General features: G+C 46.9%; 1 protein-coding gene across 2 annotated transcripts in view; it reads right to left on the bottom strand.

Moving 5' to 3' along the window:
- The window catches only part of LOC147710005 (antigen peptide transporter 2-like), a 179,211-nt gene that overhangs the window by 113,192 nt on the left and 45,005 nt on the right, over positions 1–21,014 (bottom strand). For both annotated transcript variants that reach the window (XM_086920680.1, XM_086920681.1), the window contains exon 4: positions 1,111–1,241. In XM_086920680.1, coding sequence (XP_086776806.1) covers positions 1,111–1,241 — 131 coding nt within the window. The remainder of the gene's footprint in view (positions 1–1,110; positions 1,242–21,014) is intronic.

The following is a 21,014-nucleotide window of genomic DNA, read 5'->3' as shown; positions in this document are numbered from 1 at the left end:
CAGCCCCCTCCTGGGGAATTTCCCGGGGCCAGTGACATCTGCGACGGCAGATGCGGTAAGTTGTGTGGGGTTGGGATAAGGGCCACGATACCTTCTAGATACCTCACACGAGTATTCGAACGACCTTTAACTGGCGTCGAGTTTTAGGTGCCCCCGTCAAGTCAAGGGAAATTGGTAGTAGTTGCACTTGAGGTACGCCTCCGTGCTGTCGCCCATCCCAAGTGGGAGGGGTAAGTCTGGTTAGGGATCTTGACACCGGTTATGACCTTGCCGTTGGCCCTTAAACGTTAGGTTGTACAATTTCAATATGTCAAGAAATGTTTTGTAGGTTGCTAGTTCGGCTAGGAGAACCTCTGTATTAGAGAATCTGTTAAGGTTAGCCAAACATCGCAATATGGTAATGAAATTGTACATAACATGAAACGTTTAATGTTTTAATTTTGTTTTAATAAATACGGCCGGGATGGTCACTCCATCCCACTTCCAAAAACTTCAAGAACTGTTTCCGGTTTCACTCCTTTTGGGGATTGTGTTGAGAGGGGGTGGCGGGTATCTCGGCCATATGTACTACGGCAACTCATTGCTTTGTGCTAGTCCCAAGATCCACAGAGCATGTTTTAATCAATGCTGCACGCGTCAGCAGGACTGATCCCAGGAAGAGAAGATCTGACCACATCATCTCAATGCTGATCCCACTCAATCCGTTACCCATAGAATCCAGGAGTAAGACCAAACGATCCTGCATCTCGTACAAAGCCTTCCGTAAGAACCCCTACATACCTGCCCAAAACGAAACGTCTCAGGCAGATGAACATCTGTGAGGAGCTGAGCCACACTCCTGCTTGAACCTCCAGAGCTAACTATGAAACTCAGTAAAGATCTGGAACTCTTTACCCCTCAATCAGTAGACATCCTACAGATCAAACCTTCAAGAGGGAGCTGACAATGCTTCCTGCTCTGGATGAGCACATGATGACCACTGTGGAAAGTTCAATGAGTCGGTGAAATGGGGGCATTTGGGGTAAATCAGACCTAGGGACCTCAACAGCGGCAAAGCGGGGACAGACTGACTGGAAATGAGTCTTTTTAAAAAGCTACGTAGAGTGTTACCCGTTTTGGTGGACTCGAAGAAATCAATTTCCTGCCTCACGATAGCCTTGAAGAGCAGGACACGGAGGCGGCGGGTGAGGCTGGCCATGGTGAACATGAAGAGTCCTCCTCGGCACCCGGCGGAGAGAGAGCTATGGAGAAGGAGAGATGGGGGTGAGTAGATAAAAGTCAGAGGTTTACCTGTGGGTGTGGAGAACAGAAACACAAACCTTGTGAGAGAAGAATAAAACATGAGAATACCATATGCTAGAAGTAACAGGAACCTTGGGCCTCAACGCTGAGAGGGTCTGTGTGGAAGAGGCCAGGTTCACTTGACCTGGGGTACAGCACTTCACACACTGCCCTGGCCCAGATCCGTGACCCCAGTAACTGCACAAGAGGTACTATCCCGGTCATATGGCAGCCCACCCTCCACAGGCCACTATTCCCAAGCCTTGACCTTGTAGAAAGTGACCCATTAAAGTACACCATCTGCACCTCCCTATTTTTACTATTCTCAGCTAGGGAAGTTTATTAAGTGTATTCTTTCCACTAGCCAGGGAATTTTCGAAATCATCACACATAATTCACGATCCAACGCCCTGCACATATACACCAATCACTAAATTAGGTACTCCCGCATCTACGTAGGGAGCAGCACGCCCCGTCCCGTATAGAGGGGTGGGAAGACCCCAATGATGAAGCATGACACTGAATCAGGTTTCAGTGTGTGAGGGCTATTTTACAATTTTTTTAACATTGCCCTTCCTACAAATAAGAGAAGGTCTTTTGTTTTTGTTTTTTTCAGACACCATCATTAAAAACACCCTACGTAAGATTAAGCACTCACTTATACACATATATATGTTTATGTAGATAATGGTTGAATCCCTTTGTTGAATCGCCATGCCCAAGCTCCTTATTTCTTTATTCCTTGCCTCGACACAAACCCAGTGTTTCTGCCTGCCACCTTTAGCTTCATGGAGACAGTTTTGTGGCAAAGAGATCCTGTACTTGTTGGAATGGAGCCTCGCGATTGCAATGTTGAGGGCAATGTTGTGGGCAATGGCAGGGCTCCAGAGGCAAGTTTGCGATCTCCCCTTTACAGGCGAGCCCCCATCACAGAATTAAAAGTGCGTTTCTCTCTGACACACCCCTACACATTTACAACATTTAAAACACAACGGCCAGCTCACCGCTCCTGCATTGGGACACACCTGTAGCTCTCCTTGATGAATGTGCGGATGTAAACTAATAGGGTTAGGAACAATAGGGGCAGTTTTCCCATACTACCCTGCAGATATTGAGGGAATGCACACAGATACCTACCTGGAGGAGTTGGAGCGAAAGCCCTGCTAAGAGACTGAGGAGCAATGGAGCTTGGAAGCTTTGGTAGCCAGGGTAAAGACTCCAGGTTAGACCTCAAGTCTTGTCGCCCTAAGTCGGCCATACTAGATTCTGAGGAAACCATGATCTTCTACAGATATCTTCCCTATCCAATATGGCCGTCATTTACATACACTTCCTCCACCCGGGCGCGTGGCTGACACAGCATAAGTGGTGAGGGCTCCACTGAGCCTGATGAATTTGCATTTTGGTGTGTTTACCTCGCTCTCGTTCCAGGTCGTTTCATCCTTCCTGCACCGCAAACCTTTATTGTTTCTGCCCTGCTCCGTCTTCGCATTCATTCCATTTTTGGGTTTTTATACTTGCTTTTTACCTTTGCACTGAGATGCTGCTGTCCAGAATGAAAGGCATTGTGGGTAACAGAACAACGGACTTGGATGCACCCTGATTAATTAGCAGTGGCTGAGATTAATTTGTGCATCACATACATAGCTTGTGTGCATTCTTCAGTGAGACGCCCTAAGTGCGACAGGTATGTGCAGGCGTGAGGACCGTGCTCAATGTGCCTCAGGAAGCTGCACCCCACTAATAAGCCCCAAATAGAGCCCAACCGGTCCTGGGTTTTTTGTGTTTTGGTTTGGATGGGACCAGGCCTGGCTGTTTGGGCGGGACGGTTTCTTCTGGAACTGGGCCAAGTCAGGTTTGCATATGTCTGAGGTGGGATGGTGAGCAAAAAAATGATGGAATGGGATACAGCTCAGAGTGATTACTTGTGACTGAGAATAATTCAAGCCATCACTTTTTTGCATACCTCTGAACAGATTTGGAGACATTCTCTGCCTGCTTCTTTGCCGCTTGACAGAACAGGAGATGGGGGTGAGGGTACCCTCTGGCTTTGAAAACAAGTGCGCTACATCACCTATGCCAGTATTTGTAAGTTGTCCTTAAGTTTTTACAGCTCTCCTCTTCAGTTGGCAGCATTCGATTACCCTGCATCTTCCCTTGTTTTGCTCCCATGTTTCTCTGTGTCCTTAAAAGTTGTGATTTTTATCTACAAGACCTGCTGTAATCGCTGAACCACTTTATTCCCGCCTCCTGCTCAGGATTGGTCCATTCCAGCGTCGCTCTTCTTTGCTGCCTCCTGTCTCCTCCCACAGCCGATAGCTCACTTCCTTTCAAGGCTCAGGTGCAGTACAGTGTACTTTACGCTTGCTTTTGTTATCTCCTGTTTCTAAGAACTTTTCAACTTTCTTGTTTTCATTCTTTTGCTCCATGGCTGCTTCCGCCCTGTTTTCATTCCGCTTCTGCGTCACGATATAAGCCATCCCCCACTTTCGAGCAGCGCACACGGCCCCTGCAGCAGTTGTATTTCGGCCTGTCGGTGCTTCAATATTTTCAAAAACTGGACACCAACCACAGTAACAACATTCACAAACGAGAAATGAAACCCTTGCAGCATTACGTCAAAAGGAAAGCTAAGCCTATAAATGCGACTGATGCTTTACCGACTTCTGTGATCTGAACAAAGACACGTCAATCTCACAAGTAATCTCACTACAGGAGCTGAAATGATGCTTGGGAGTGAGCAAACACGCAGGTGAGTCCTCCCATCGAGGCAGTCGTTCCTGCTCCCTAAATTACTGATACCATGGGTATTCATGAATTCAGAACCATGATACTTCGGTATTTTATGTTCAGCTTGGGGGTGTCTCGAGAAATTAATCGCAGAGATTTAATTTGATTTTAAGTACTGGAAAGTCAAAGGGGGGATGGAGCTGGAGTTTGGAATACTTGGAGTTATATTTCCTGATTTTCCAGGCAAATCAGCGATTCTCCAAAACTTGGTATGTGGGCCTGTCAGAGCAGCAGATCATGCAATCACATCCTTTCATTCGCCCATAGACCATGCATGTTTTCTGCCGCCTGTACTTGATTGAGCCATGAGGGTTTCTAATGTTCGCAATGAAAGTAAACAATAAAATCTGCATTTTAGGGGGATCCTATTGAGAGAGCGCAAACTGAGCACAATGTGCGAGTGCACCACACTTACACGTAGTACGCACAAGTCATGAGAGAAATGCCATGAGTGCTGATATTATATTCACCTATATTCTGAAATGTGTAGGTAATCTAGAGATTTTATATAGAAGTGGAACTAATGCAGAAATGTGTGAAAAGTATAACCTTATTAGGCGTGATTAATCCTGATCCATATTATGTAGCTGCTAATGGAAGAATGTCAAACATAGAACGGAATAGGCCTCATGGCCAGAGCTGAAAGAGTTTGGGAAAGGGGTCCTTTTACATGAATATGGATTGCACTAATGTTATTTAGTAGTTATGTTTCCAAAGGCTTTACATTTTATAGATGTGTTTACATAATCATAAAGCAGAGTATTAACATGTTATCGAAATGAAGGATTTGAAGAATATAATCATTATAAGAAATGTTGTAGGCCTGAAATGTTTAAAGACTCTGATTTACACGTATTAGTCTGTGCCGAGGATGAATGTTGCAAACTTTCGTTAGAAGTTTATGAGAATTGGGATCCTAGCTGCAGATGTCTGTCTGCAAGTGAGAGGGGGGATCCAATTATACATCGCATGAATAGAGGGTTGTTCAAGAGACTGGCACAGACACGGAGGAGGGTTCAGGAATGTTTTAAGGGGTATCGGCGGGCCGGAGAAGAGTCTGAGAAGCAAGGTCAACTCTAACGCACGAGGCCCAAAGAAGAGCATCATGGAAAAAGCCAGAAGCTGGGGGGCGTCTCACGAGGGGCGTCCCAAATGTTATTGTGTGTTTTGATATTAGGGACAGCACCCCTGGGTGGAGTTAGAGCAGATGCCGGAGGATCCTTTAGAGAGCGGATGGGTAGGCAGAGAGGGGTCATGACTGGAGAACATAGGTTTTCACCTAGAGACTAAGAGTGAGTGATCTTCCTTGGAAGTCATTCACAACTGACACCTTTTGTTAGGTTGGGATTCTGTTAAGTAGGGATACCATCCAGAGCAGGGTAGGGACAGCCTAACCTGAAACCTTTATCCCGGCTGTAAATGACTGAGAGATCACAATACGTGTCTATGCTTGCAGCTCTACTAATTTTGGAATTAGTCCTGGTAGTTTTCTTTGCTCGTCTGAGGGCTTTCAGAGAGCACATGTATGTAGTTGTACCCGTATATCTTTTGAATCTCATTTTGAGATGTCTGTATTTGCAACTTACCCTAACCTTATAATAAATCTTTGAAAGCTAGAAGTTGTTTGTGGTTCTTTCGAGCGGAGTCCATTATTGATCGAACTAACCTGGTAAGAGATGCACTTTCTTCCCTCAATGACAGGCAACAAAGGTTCAGTCGACCACAACGGGGTTTAGATCAAGAGTGATAAGATAGCGATCAAAATCAAAATCTCGCCCCCGCAGTTGGTAGCTATAGAGGATGGTTGCCTTCTTGAGGAAGGTGATCTAGGCCAGGTTAGATTACCCCAAGGCCCCTAGAGATCGATGATCAGATCAACCGCCCGCCGAAGAAGGTCCGGATGACGTGAGACAGAAAAGCAGCAGTATCGGTCGAGAGTGAGTATAAAGGGTCATGCGTGTTAGATTGCGGTGTTTTTGTATTGTATCTATGTTGTAATGTCTGGCGGAGTTGAATGCCTGTAGAGTGATTGTGGAACAGGTTGTGAGCGCGTGCAACCGGTGGAAATCTTAAGTTCAAGGAGAGCTTAAGTGGTTCGGGTGTATCGGACATCCAGAGTAATTGTCAACCAGTGTGAAGGGGGTCATGAGGTACCATTGATCGCCCGCAGGACCGAGATAGGGGGAACGTAAGAGTGAGTGCATGAGTAACAGACGCTGGTCGGAAGTTACTGTGTGTGTAAGCAACCTATCAGAGAGACGATAGACATTTCGTCAGTTGTGGTGACAATTACAGATAGACTGTGGACGTACAGTCGAGAGAAGTGACCGCTTGGTCGGAAGTAGTCATTTTTCAGTGTATGAATGGGACGCATGCATGACCGGGAGACGAGCTGAGAAAGGAGGGGTGCTGCTGCGAAGCGGAGACGAGTGACGTCAGAAAGTGCCGCTCTGGGATTGGCCGGCCGGAGCGAGACCGCGCTGCGATAGGCCAGCTAGCAAAGCCGCGCTAGGATTGGTGGATTGTCATCAGGAAGTAAACAGAGTAGTGAGGTTGGAAATTGTGCGTATAATCATGAAGTGTTTTAAATGGTTAAGAGCGGCCTTTAAAAGAGAGAGGCGAAGATCTTATGAATGGGAAGAAGCCCCGCCGGAGGGTACGCCGGCTTATTATATGGCGGCGAATGTTGGGCTGCACACAATCATGTGGATTTCAGAGTGGAGTAAGATTACAGAGGGAAATGAGGAACTGACGTTTCCGAAGTACGGGACGTTCAGATTAGAGGTGCTACATCGATTAAAGGCAGTTATGACCTCAATGAGACCTATGCCTAGACCGACCCAGTTTGAAGCTCTCAATGCCTGGATTAGGGCAGCGCACGAGAGGAACCTGAATAGACGACAAGAAAGGGTGAAACGATCGGTAAGAGCAGTGCAGGATGCCAAATGGGATGCGGATGCTAAAAGATGGAGAGTGCATAACATTGAAGTAAATAAATTGTACCCAGTGTTAGAAGCGCCCGGAAACAAAAGCCCACTAGAAGAAGATGATGAGAGCGAGACAGAGGACAGCCTGATAAATAGGCTACTGACAGATAGGCCACCCCCGTATAACAAAGAGACATGAGATGTTGAGCACAGTGGAGGGGAAGGGGCCAGCATAGGGGAGCATAGACCGCTTCCCATTTCCCATTGGGATCCCCCTGCAAAGAAAGAACTGTCCCAGCCTAGTCCGCTGCCGCAGGTGGTCGGGAGGTTTGTGGTACAAAGGGTGCCAGAAACGGAGTGCGCCACATCCTACGCACTGCCAGATGCCCTGCAAGTACCTGTTACTATAGGTCCTATAGTATCGATTTATGACCCAGAAAGAGCGAGGGGGGAAGAACAGGTACGGAAGGACAGAGATAGGGCAGAGATGGCAAGGAGGAACGATACGACCAATTCCCCAAGTCAATTGCCAAGACCAAGGGAGTGGAGCACCCCAGTACACACAGCAGAAGATCCAACAGGGGATCAGGGAGGCCCTAGATGGCCAGTGGATATGAGGGGATCAGGACGGAAATCCTTCCAGGAGCTAAGCGAGTACATGAAGAAATGGGACGAAGCAGTTGAGGCTCACAAGAGCATCATAGCGGCAGAAGCTGGAAGGGAAAGCCAGGATAGCAGGACCCGGACTCACTGCGGGGCTGATGAAAGCAGTCCGGAGTGGGACGGGAGGGAACAGGACAGTAGGGGAGACACCCTTCGGGCCAGGAGTGGAGGTAGATCAGACCTGGAAAACAGGGGCCCCGAGTGTGGGGGGGTGTCCCGCCCAATACACAGCGAAGGAGACAGGAGAACGCAGGAGTACAGAGACAGCTTTAAGTGTACCCACTGTGTGCCTGGCAACGGTGAACAGAATGGGAGTTGCGAGAGGCCTCGCCATAGCCCCTGTGATTACGGACAAGAACGCAGTCCAGGGGATATGGGGAACCGAGAGGGATCTTACCAAATACTGAGTGACACTAGACAGAGAGAGAATGGCGACCGGAGGGAGAATAGCAGGGAATCTTACTGTGGAGAGAGAGAAGAAAGAGAGAGTGGACAAAATAAGATTGGGGGTAACAGGCCCGTGTTTCATCACCTTCCAAGATCGGATGGACGAGCATGGGACCTAGAGAGATGGGAACAAGGGAGAACTCTCTTTAACTCTCCTGAGCCCAAGCGTATGACTCGGAGTTGGGATGGTAGAGAGGCCAGTGAACCCCCTTCGAAAGACATACTGCGAGCTGAGATAAAAGCCAAGAGACTCGATGTCGCCAGCTTAAAGTCAGATCTGGATGACATGGTGGATGGTACCTTGCCTCTAGAAAGAATGGAAATGTATGAGCAGGATGAAATACTGTTCATGGCAAAGGACATCACTCGAAAGGCGAGAACAATCCATGAGAAATTAGTTGAACTAGCAGGCAAATATATGGTGGACCTGTCAAGGACTAAAGCATTACAGGGTAACCACAGGCTACATTATTCAGATCGAGACCTAGATGAGAGAAGAACAATAGGATTGAAAACACACATAAGGGAACTGATCACAGGAATAAGGACGTGGAGGGCATTGGATAAATGGGAAGAAAGGTGGTCCAAGAAAGGGACCGTCAGGAGAAGCATGCTTGGTATGACACCAGGAGGATTGCAGGGAATAGAGGCATACCCTTTGCGTGAGGTTGCAAACGGGAACTACGTGCATGTGCCATGGAGTAGGGGAGATTTAGCAGCTTTTACTACTTCTTTCCCCAAACTGAGGGAGAACCCAGTCGAGTGGTACAAACAAGTGGAGAGGTTCGTGAAAATCTCCAAGGTATTATGGATAGATTTGAACACGCTGTTTGACATTGTAGTACCAGGAGATTTGTGGACAGCATGTAAGGTTAGTGCTGAGTGGCCCACAGCAGAACCAGAGAGAGATGCACGGACTAATGGACCGTCCGAGATAGTGATGGCAAAATTCGAGAGAGTGATGACTTGGCTGAAAGACAAGGTGCCAATGCAGGACATAGATTGGGTCAAGATAGATAGAACTAGACAGGAACCCAAAGAAACAGTTCACGAATATTATGAGAGATTGCTGAAGGCGTTTAAACAGTATAGCGGGCTGGATGTAATGGATCCTAAGGACATAGGACAATTTGTGTCGAAGTTCGTTTTGGGCCTGAGACCGGATATTAGTTTAATGATTCAGCAACACTTGATCTGTTGGCAAAATAAACCTTTGGACGAAATTCTGAGATATGCTAGATACTGCTGTGATGAAATAGACTCAAAGACAAAGAAGCTAAAGGAGAAACTAATGGTGGTGCAGATGCAGTCAGCTGGTAAGGGGGGACCGCAGCAACAGCAACAAGGAATTGGAACAGGAGGCAGGAAGCAGAATAACCAGAACAAGGGCAATGAGGAGAATTCCACCTTTAGACCTAGGGTAGACATAGCTGCCTTGAAGAAAACGACTCGGTGTCACCAGTGTAACGAGGTGGGGCATTGGAAACACAAGTGTCCCTACAACGTGGAAATCGGGGAACAGGAGATAGAGGAGGAAGAGGTCCAGAGTACGCCTACGAGAGGGGTAACTCCATACCAAGGAAAGGTGCTCAAAGGGGGGACCCCTCCTCCACGAGCCCAGTTCCCCCAGCCACCTAGAGTAGGGACTATGGGTAAGACATATAGACAGATGCCTCTGTTTGTAGGAGGAGAGGAATGCTATTACGTTGATCCACTAACTGGACAGAGAGTGGAAAGGGAAGAATGCACCCTCGGGGCAGCCTTGGAAGTGGATCAAAGAGGACCCTACGTTGAGGCCGAAGTGGCAGGGTGCCCCACGACATTCCTAGTAGACACAGGAGCCACTAGATCCACGATCAGATCAGCCGCAGTTCCAGGCCTGCCCATGTCTGGAGAGACAATACAAGTGGTGGGGGTTGCTAACAGGAGAATAACTAGCCCATTGACAGAACCAGTGCAGGTGAAAATAGGGAAATACAGCGATGAGCATCAGTTTGTGGTCTGCGATTCTAGTCCTGTATGTCTGTTGGGAAGAGACCTTTTGTGCAAATTAAATTGTACAATATACTGCACACCACAAGGAGTGGAGGTATTGACCAATGACGATGATGCTGACTTCAAGGTCGCAAATTCAAGAATATGTGTGGAGCTGTATCCCACTTTGACAGTGGACGAGCTCCCCTGGGATCTGAGAGAGACAGTGGCACCAGAAGTGTGGGACTTCACTGGGGAAGAGATTGGACTGGTCAAGGGGGTGGACCCAGTGAAAATTGTAGTGAAACCACATGCTGAGTTTCCGAGAACACCCCAATATAAATTAACTCCAGAAACGATTGCAGGAATAAAGCCTGTGATCGAGTCTATGATTAAGCAGGGAATACTGAAGGAAATCGTGGGTAGTCCATGCAACTCCCCGATTATGGGTTTGCAGAAACCAAATGGGAAATACCGGATAGTGCAGGACCTCCGAAAGATTAATAACATAGTTGTCTCATGTTGTCCAGTGGTGCCGAATCCATCAGTGATATTGTTTCAGATACCGTTTCAAGCTGAGTGGTTCACTGTGATAGATCTTTGCCAGGCTTTCTTTTCGATCCCTCTGGACGAAGAGAGGCATTTTCTTTTCGCATTTAAGCTGGAAGGTCGCGTACTAACATGGTGTCGTATCCCCCAGGGGTATACAGAGAGCCCATCGATCTTCAACCAGCTTCTGAAGAAAAATCTTGAAAGTCTAGTGCTGCCCCAGAAGTCCGTTCTGGTCCAGTACATAGACGACCTGCTTGTGGCGTCAGAAACAGAGGAGGCTTGCAGGGAGGACTCCATTGCTTTGCTAAATCACCTAGCTGCAAATGGGCACAAGGTGTCCCCGGGAAAATTGCAGTACTGCCTGACAGAAGTGCAGTACTTGGGGCACAGAATCGAGAAAGGCAAACGAAAAGTGTCACCAGACAGGATAGAGGCGATCATGAAAATGAATGCGCCTAAAACACAGAGAGAAGTCAGGATGTTCCTAGGGATGGTGGGTTATTGCCGACAGTGGATCGCAAACTTTTCACTGAAAGCAAAACCCTTGCAAAAATTGACGCACAAGGAGGTGAGTGATCCGGTACCATGGGACAAAGACTGCTTGATGGCATTCCTGCAGCCGAGAGAGGACCTGTGTCGTGCTCCTGCTCTGGGAATGCCTGATTACGATAAACCATTCTTGCTTTACTGTTGTGAGAGAGAAGGTTGTGCGTTGTCTGTGTTGGTCCAAATTCATGGGAATGCCCGTAGACCAGTCGCCTATTTCTCGGCTACATTAGACCCAGTAGCCGCAGCGTTGCCCGGATGTCTCAAGTCCGTTGCTGCAACAGGTGTCAGTATCGAGCGTTGCGAGAACATCGTGATGGGGCACCCGTTAGAGGTGTACGTGCCCCATTCTGTTGAACTGTTGATGACCAGGACCAAAACATAGCATCTGACCAATAGCAGGCTCACGCGCTATGAGCAAGTCATTCTTGCTGCAGAGAACGTGACCCTCAAGAGATGCTCTGTTTTGAACCCTGCTACCTTAATGCCTCTCCCAAGTGATATAGATGATGATGAATGTACAGACCATGATTGCCTCGATGTGACTGAACTATGCACCAAACCGAGACCTGACATCGTGGATGAGCCACTGACTGACCCCGATGAAATTTTCTTTGTCGATGGCTCATGTGTAAGAGACGAAGTTGGGCAGTTGAGAGCAGCTTACGCTGTTTGTACAATTACTGGAATTGTGGAAGCTGGATGCCTGGAAGGAGTACACTCCGCTCAGGTAGCCGAGATTATTGCATTGACACGTGCCTGCCTGGCAAGCAACCAAATTCGAGTCACCATATACACCGACAGCCAATATGGTTACGGGGTAGTTCATGATTACGGGCAGTTATGGTCTCAAAGAGGTTACATGACATCTTCAGGCTCTCCTATTCGCAATGGAGAGTTTGTGCGTTTGCTGTTAGAGGCTTTGCAATGTCCAGCAGGTATCGCAGTTGTAAAGTGTACTGCGCATACCAGGAACATGGACTTCGTGTCACAAGGCAATAGATATGCCGACGAAGTCGCGAGGTACTGCGCAGAACAAGGGTACTCTTTCACAGAGGTGGAAGTGGGCGGAATAAATGTAAGAACTGAATTAGCCATGATATTGGAAACTGTCGACACTTGGGATGAGCTGAAATGCATGCAGGAAAACGCACCCGATTTTGAAAAGCAAACATGGGAAAAGGCAGGATGTGTGGTGGGTGAAGCTCATTTCTGGGTTTCGGCAGATGGAAGGGCAGTGTTACCCAATGAGATGGTGAGCCCAATGGCTAGACAAATCCATGGTCCAGTACACTTAGAGAGAGACGCTATGCTGAGGGTATTCAGGCAAACCTGGTATAACCCTAAGTTTAGAGTAGCAGCCGAAGCAGTGTGCCAGCGTTGTGTGACCTGTCAGCAGCTGAATGTAGGGAAAAGAACACCAGTTGCATTGAGCCACATAGGGAGGTCTGGAGGTCCATTCAATCGTATGCAGTTAGACTTTATTGAAATGCCAAGGTGCAACCGCCTTCGTTATGTCTTGGTGGTTGTTTGCGTATTTTCCAGATGGGTTGAGGCATACCCTACACGTAGGTGTGACACCCTCACAGTAGCCAAGTTACTACTTAGGGAGCTCATCCCTAGATTCGGGGTGCCGGCCTCTTTGGAATCAGATAGGGGAACGCATTTCAACAGCGAGCTTGTGAAGATGATTTGTGCGGCCCTGAACATAGACCAGAAATTGCATTGTAGCTACCGACCAGAAGCCTCAGGAATTGTGGAGCAGATAAATAGCACTATTAAGGCCCGAATTGCAAAGATGTGTTCATCTACGTCCCTGAGTTGGCCTGATGCTCTGCCATTGGTCCTTATGAGCCTCCGTAGTACCCCAGACAGAAGAACTGGACTGTCACCTCACGAGGTGTTAATGGGGAGAGCAATGAGGTTGCCATCTGTACCAACTGCTGCACTGTTAAACATCACAGATGATATGATCCTGGACTATTGTAAGGGGCTGTCTGACGCCATTCATTCTGTGTCCCTTCAGGTGCAGGCTGCCGAGGTTCCGTCGTGCCAGGACCCGTGCCATGACCTGTGCCCTGGTGATTGGGTGCTTGTGCGAAAGCACGTAAGAAGAAGCTGCCTGGATGTTCGTTGGCGTGGGCCCTACCAGATCATCCTGATCACGAACACTGCAGTAAAGGTGGGAGGCCTGCCCAATTGGATCCACGCGTCGCATATGCGGAGGGTTCCAGCACCTCTGGAAGAAACAGCTCCTCTCTCGGATAGAAGTCCAGCTGCGGACCGAGAAGCCATAGAGGGGACCAGCCAAGCTGTAGAGGTGCCAGAAGAAGCAGGGAACGAGTCTGACCAGCCTGAGGACGGTCAGTACAACAGCGAAACGGACGACGCTACGGAAGGAGAAAGTAGCTGGGAGTACGAATCAGACACAGACCAGGCTGAAAGAGAGAGAGAGCAAAGCAGAAGGACGAGGAGCAGGAGGGTAAGGCGTGGAGAAGCCAGCTGGCCTCAAAGAAGGAGTTCAAGCCTGAGGTCGACTCCAGAGAGAACCCTTCCTCCAATATCCGAAGACTCAGACCTGGAAGAAGGTGCTCAGGGCGCTGAAGCACCAAACCTAAGAAGGTCAAGAAGAGTACGTGTGCCTAGCAGAAGATACGCCACCCCTGAGTGGACATATCTGGCGACAAATGTCTTGGGAACGAGCGACAGGGAGGATCAGAGCGGTGCTGGTGTCCAGCTCTGAACCCATCATCACAGTGGAAGTACAGCTGTTAGTGCCCGGAGTCGAAGCAGAAGGGTCACTAACGTTCACACTCCCCAACCCTCCCCGCCTAAGCACGTTAAAGCACATGTTTTTCACCGAATTGCAATTCCCCGACTTTGGAACAAAGATAACAAGCCATGAAGAGCACGTTCTTCGTTTGGAAATATTGAACTATGCTGTCCAAGCCGCAGGCTCCAATCTTATAGTGGATGCTTAAAGACTTTGTAAATAAGCAAGAAAAAAAAGAAGATTACCTAGCGCCTAGGAAGCAGAGAATCTTAGGGACCTTCCTATAAGTTGACGGAGAAGGGCTAGGGTTGTCTGTGTTAAAGCTTTCAATGGACTTTTGCAAAGAAGGTTGTCAGCTTCCAGTTGTGTGGTTCTAAAGACAGAAGGAGCAAAAAGGACTGTAAAGGAGCGAGAAGAAAAGAACTTTGTGTTGGAATAGAAGAGAGAATCCTACTGTCTGGCGAAATGGAAGCCAGCACCCCGAATCGTAGAGCCAAATGTATAATAGGCACCCTAATAGTAGGAGTGATATTTCTAATAGCTTTAGTAGTTACAGTCTCATATGTAAAGGGACATGAGAGTGAGGCAAGGGTATCAGACGAGAAGTCTGTAGCGACACCAAAACCTACTGTTGCTGGTAAGAAAGGGGAAAACATACAGGAGAAAGCGTTATTAGCAGCAGAAGCCCGTAGGTTACACATGGATGAGTCCCAAGGCGACTTTAGATCAAATGCTTATGCTAAACTTTTGTATGAATACGTGGATGCCATGGAGGTTAAGGACTGCTACGTCTGCATGCAGTTGCCGGCGTCTGTAGATGAAGGCATTAGATATCATCACCTCCCGCTGACATATGGCATTACATGTAGCTTATTGCTTAGTATATTTTATGGGAGAGATAGTTTTGAATACTATTTCTCCAATTATGATTCAGTGTTACCAGAAGTCCCAAATTACAAGCAGATGAACAAATGGGACTACTGGAAGAGTGAAGACAGATTGGCCAAGTTCTTCATTCCTTGGATTACCTTAGATACTTCACATGCCCGCAGAAATAACCTGACATGCAAGGTGTCAGAAGTCGAGAAGACGTTTATAGGGCAAGTGGATGATCAATACAGGAGGCAAAAGATTTTGAAAAAATCAGGACAATGGAAAACAGATTGGACCGAGGAAGAGAAGGCACACAAAAGAAAGGGTAGTAGTGGTCCAATAGCTTTGTATAGAACGCAGAGAGGAAAGTTATGTCTTCACAGAGCCAAAACGTATTACGAAAATGTATACGTAGGAGAAGTCAGTTGTGAACATGCTTTCAATTTAGAATATTATACAAAGGATTTCCTGAAAGGAATGCAAGTGATTCCAAATGTATATTTTGTATGTGGGAGAAATGCCTACGTGAGACTACCTGATAACTGGTATGGATCATGTTACCTGGCAATTGTCTTCCCCAAAATATATCATGCCCAAGACTTAGAGATCATCGAGGGCAAGGCTGCAGCAAGGGGGAGAAGAGACCTAGGAGATGCGGAAATGGTTGGAGACGTATTTGGAGCTGCATTTCCTCTTTTAGGACTGATCCTTAATGATGTCAAGATTAGACGACTGGCAACAGTCGTAGACAGGTTGTCTGCCAGCACTGCTAGGTCCTTAATGCTGGTGGAAGGAGAGATGCAATCGATAAGGGCCATGGTGCTTCAGAACCGTCTTGCATTAGACGTCTTGCTAGCAAAAGAGGGCGGAGTCTGTAAGGCTTTGAAGGTCCAGGAATGTTGTACTTACATCCCAGACAATTCAAAGCCCCTTGAGAAAGTTATTAGGAACATAACTGATATTCACAAGGAGATCGAAGACCTGAGTAGAGAAAATGTCTGGGAAAAAGTGGGCCATGGAATGGGTGAAGTTGGAGGGTGGTTCGCCACCTTAGGAAAGAGCTTCGTGTGGTATGTGCTGAAAACTATCATCATAATATTGATCTGTGTGATCATGTTGTGGGGATTGGTGAGGGCATACAAATGGTATAGATCAAGAAGATTGGAGAGAGCCCAGAGAGAACAGCTACAGAGATTAGCTGCCATACAAGACAGTCAGTACAGGAGCCTGAGGGCTCTAGAAACGCAGAAACGAGGAACACTAGCAATTACTTCAGTTTAAATGTTAGTGATGACCCCGAGAGGTCATCAAAGGGGGGAACTGAGAGAGCGCAAACTGAGCACAATGTGCGAGTGCACCACACTTACACGTAGTACGCACAAGTCATGAGAGAAATGCCATGAGTGCTGATATTATATTCACCTATATTCTGAAATGTGTAGGTAATCTAGAGATTTTATATAGAAGTGGAACTAATGCAGAAATGTGTGAAAAGTATAACCTTATTAGGCGTGATTAATCCTGATCCATATTATGTAGCTGCTAATGGAAGAATGTCAAACATAGAACGGAATAGGCCTCATGGCCAGAGCTGAAAGAGTTTGGGAAAGGGGTCCTTTTACATGAATATGGATTGCACTAATGTTATTTAGTAGTTATGTTTCCAAAGGCTTTACATTTTATAGATGTGTTTACATAATCATAAAGCAGAGTATTAACATGTTATCGAAATGAAGGATTTGAAGAATATAATCATTATAAGAAATGTTGTAGGCCTGAAATGTTTAAAGACTCTGATTTACACGTATTAGTCTGTGCCGAGGATGAATGTTGCAAACTTTCGTTAGAAGTTTATGAGAATTGGGATCCTAGCTGCAGATGTCTGTCTGCAAGTGAGAGGGGGGATCCAATTATACATCGCATGAATAGAGGGTTGTTCAAGAGACTGGCACAGACACGGGGGAGGGTTCAGGAATGTTTTAAGGGGTATCGGCGGGCCGGAGAAGAGTCTGAGAAGCAAGGTCAACTCTAACGCACGAGGCCCAAAGAAGAGCATCATGGAAAAAGCCAGAAGCTACACCACGTGAGGGGCGTCTCACGAGGGGCGTCCCAAATGTTATTGTGTGTTTTGATATTAGGGACAGCACCCCTGGGTGGAGTTAGAGCAGGTGCCTGAGGATCCTTTAGAGAGCGGATGGGTAGGCAGAGAGGGGTCATGACTGGAGAACATAGGTTTTCACCTAGAGACTAAGAGTGAGTGATCTTCCTTGGAAGTCATTCACAACTGACACCTTTTGTTAGGTTGGGATTCTGTTAAGTAGGGATACCATCCAGAGCAGGGTAGGGACAGCCTAACCTGAAACCTTTATCCCGGCTGTAAATGACTGAGAGATCACAATACGTGTCTATGCTTGCAGCTCTACTAATTTTGGAATTAGTCCTGGTAGTTTTCTTTGCTCGTCTGAGGGCTTTCAGAGAGCACATGTATGTAGTTGTACCCGTATATCTTTTGAATCTCATTTTGAGATGTCTGTATTTGCAACTTACCCTAACCTTATAATAAATCTTTGAAAGCTAGAAGTTGTTTGTGGTTCTTTCGAGCGGAGTCCATTATTGATCGAACTAACCTGGTAAGAGATGCACTTTCTTCCCTCAATGACAGGCAACAAAGGTTCAGTCGACCAGAACGGGGTTTAGATCAAGAGTGATAAGATAGCGATCAAAATCTCACCCCCGCACTATTAAACAAAAAAGATGCTCTTACCTGTTCCAGCCACGCCTGCACTTGTGTGGGCTCACACACATGGGCACACAAGTGGTCTCACACACATGGGTACACGTGGGGGCTCGCATACATGTGAGCTCACACATGGGCACACACGTGAGCTCACACACATGGCACAAGTGTGGGCTCACACACATGGGCATATGCGTGGGCTCACACATGGGTACATGTGGGGGCTCACACACATGCGATCTCACACATGGGCACACGTGTTGGCTCACACACATGGGCACACACGTGGGCTTACACTCATATGCACATGTGTGGGTTCGCACACAGACACACACATGGGCTCACACACATGGGCACCCATGTAGCACATTTAATGAGGCAATAGAGGGATGATGAGGAGGTGAACTCTATTGGCCCGCAGCGCCCTCTTAGAGCCAGTCCAAAGGCACCGTAGCTTGTGAACAGAGTACTCCCCTCGTAGCTTGAATGCACACACGGCGCAGACCGACTCGTGTACCTTAGCATGCATGAAAGGAAGGTTATGTTGAATTTGTATTATCAGCAAAAACCAATGAATGTTGCATAATATCAGCAAACAGCATACATGTGTGAGATAAGAAGTCGCTGAAAAAGAGAAAAAGAGAGAGAGAGAGAGAGAGAGTGAAACACAAGAGCACTAGAGAGAGATAGAGACAGAGGTCAGACATAGCTATCAAGAGAGAAAGAGTGAAAGAGAGAGACAGGGAGCTTAGGAGTGAAAGCCCGAGGGAGACACAATGCTCACAATTCCTGGACGTTTCAGTCTTTATAGTGTAGACAACAATAAGACCATCTTCAGGACATAATTTCTTTGGTGTATTGATGACTCTGACAGAATCAGAATCTGATCGTAAGTTCCAAAAACATGTTAGATAGCATCTAAACACTGCTGATACAGCACATCTAAAATTTTTGTAAACTTAGAAGTGGCTACTCGTGAGGCGATTGCTCACCACAGGATCATATTTCGTTAACCGGGAGAGATGCCTGTAAATACAGCGGTCTCACTCATCCACTTAAATCGGCGTGGTGCCTGACTTGTCGTACTCCTTTTTAGATCAAGTAGTGACTACTTGATCTGAAAATGAGGACGACTAGTCAGGCACCACGAGTTGCCACCTCTAAGTAAAATTCAATTTTAGATGTGCTCTGTCAACAGTGTTTTGATGCCATCTAACATGTTTTTGGAACTTACAATCAGATTCCGATCCCGTCAGGCTCCTTGAAATACAATATTTGAAAAGAGAGCGACACATGAACAAAACACCATGATTGTAAATTTTACAGGAAGGCATTGTCTGGGGGAGGAAGGGGGTCAGTAATGATGTCATCTCTAAAGAAATCCCTCTCTTTGTATGGTCATCCCCAAAGTTTTTGTTGGGTTGGATTGCCAAACCGGGCTTTCCCTGGGCATGTAGTTGTCAGGAAGCCATACCTCTAGGATGGGCTACCAAGCTCCACATACACAGAGAAGCCATCTTAGGAGTGGGCTGAATAGTGCACTCTGGGATAGGTAGATGCCACACATTGCAGGAAGTCATCATCAGTGGATGGGACCTGGTAGCTCATTGGCTAGTAAATGCTTCATCCCCTAAGGGCAGTTTATTGGTATAAATATAACAATCCTAGTATCCAGACCACATCTGGATTGGAGAGGGGACCATAGAAGGAGTGACCTTGTGTTCCCTGAACCTGGCAAGAGACGCTGCACCAACCGCTGGCCTGCACCTGCTGATCCTTGGGCTAGCAAGGAGAGGATTGTGCCTGTGGTAACTGGCTCATGGCAAAATCACTCCTGAGCCCCAGACAGAAAAGATGAACCCCAAGAATCAGTTGGATGACTTCCTGCTACAGCACAAGGGCCATAAAAGCGAAAGAAGCCCGCCTTGGCTAGCCAGTAGCCACAATCTCTTGATCAACAGTGACTACCAACTTGCTGACGGAGAAGAAGTGCCAACATTGAAAAGTTGCATCTGAGTCTGCTGGACCTGGGAGAGTCATCTGAGAGCAGTTTGGCCGTTCAAAACCAGCACTAGTCTTCACCAAAGGGAACTGCTGGTTTTGCAGTGACCATAGACCAGTAGTCCAATGGCAACTGGACTTTTGCCAGACCAAAGAGGACTTTGAATGACATCAGTTCCTGTAGCCATAGTCAGTACACCTGGACTGTGAATCAAGACGTATCCTACAGCATGTTCAGCAGCTTGTATCCCTTGCATAAGGACCACTCCATTGATGTCTATAGGGGTCACCCATAGAGCTTAGAACCGGACTGGAGACTGCTTTGGTGACAAGGTAACTGTCTTACACTCCCTCACTGGCCCTCTTTACCTCCTTACCAATGGAGAAATGTCACCCAAAGTGGGCCTGAATAGTCGAACACAACTTTCTAAAGGTTTTGCAAACTATACGGTTATCAGTGCTTGTTGGATTTTTACTGTGATTTACGTTTTACTCAAAGATCTATTTCCCCAGAACCCTCCGGCCAATTGTGTTCATTCTGGTGACTAAACATTCATAAAAATACGATCTGTTTGTAGGAATTGGTTTTGGATTTCTTTTGTGTTGTGTGACTTTCTTATTTCGTTGATTTGTTTCTTCTACATGCTTTACACTTACACTTGTTCCTTTGTCTAAGCCTGGCTGCTCGAAGCAACAGCTACTCAGGGTTGAGCTAAGGTTGTACAAACGAGGCTGACTGGACCCAATGAGTGAGTGTATTCCACAGTGAGCTCACACAACCACACCATATAATACACCACTTTCCTCACCGCCACCAAGTGCTGGAGAAGACCCTGAGAGGCTCAGCAAGGACAAGGAACTGTGGGGCATATTATCAGGACAGGCGATAATATTATCGCCGGTTTAGCGGCAGAAAACTGCTGCTAAAGCAGCGATAATGGGCTTGATGATATGCTCTATGGAATTCCAATTGAAGCTCATGTTAGATGTTCCTCACATCTATCATGGGCTTCAATTGGAATAATTTTATCGCCTGTCTTGATAATATGACCCTATGTTTATTAGAATTAAGCTTTAGACGGCTGGCAGCCGTCCAGGCAGCCTCACTGAACAGGAAGGAAATTGGAGATGGAATCAGGAGTGTAAAGTGAGAATTCACATCTGCCAGAGCAGCCAAGAAGGGACTGAAAAGGGTAGGACTCAATTGCGAGCTTTGTGATACGGCGTCCATTACGGATGATGCAATTGTGGAAGAACCTGCCTACAGGCTGTTCATGATGTTTACGCTGGCACACTGAACCACCGAGCCATAGGTGTACTGGAAATATCAAGATTTCTTCCTAAATGAAACAGTGAATTTGACATTTATACTGGTTTCAAAGCACACGCGCAGATCAGGCCATAATATGTGGTACATGTAAAGCTGATTTACATGACTGTGTTTATTTAT

Source organism: Lissotriton vulgaris, chromosome 5 (assembly GCF_964263255.1).
Source record: "Lissotriton vulgaris chromosome 5, aLisVul1.2, whole genome shotgun sequence".
Lineage (NCBI taxonomy): Eukaryota > Metazoa > Chordata > Amphibia > Caudata > Salamandridae > Lissotriton > Lissotriton vulgaris.
Note: the sequence above shows the minus strand (reverse complement) of the source record. Positions and strands in the feature narration are given on the sequence as shown.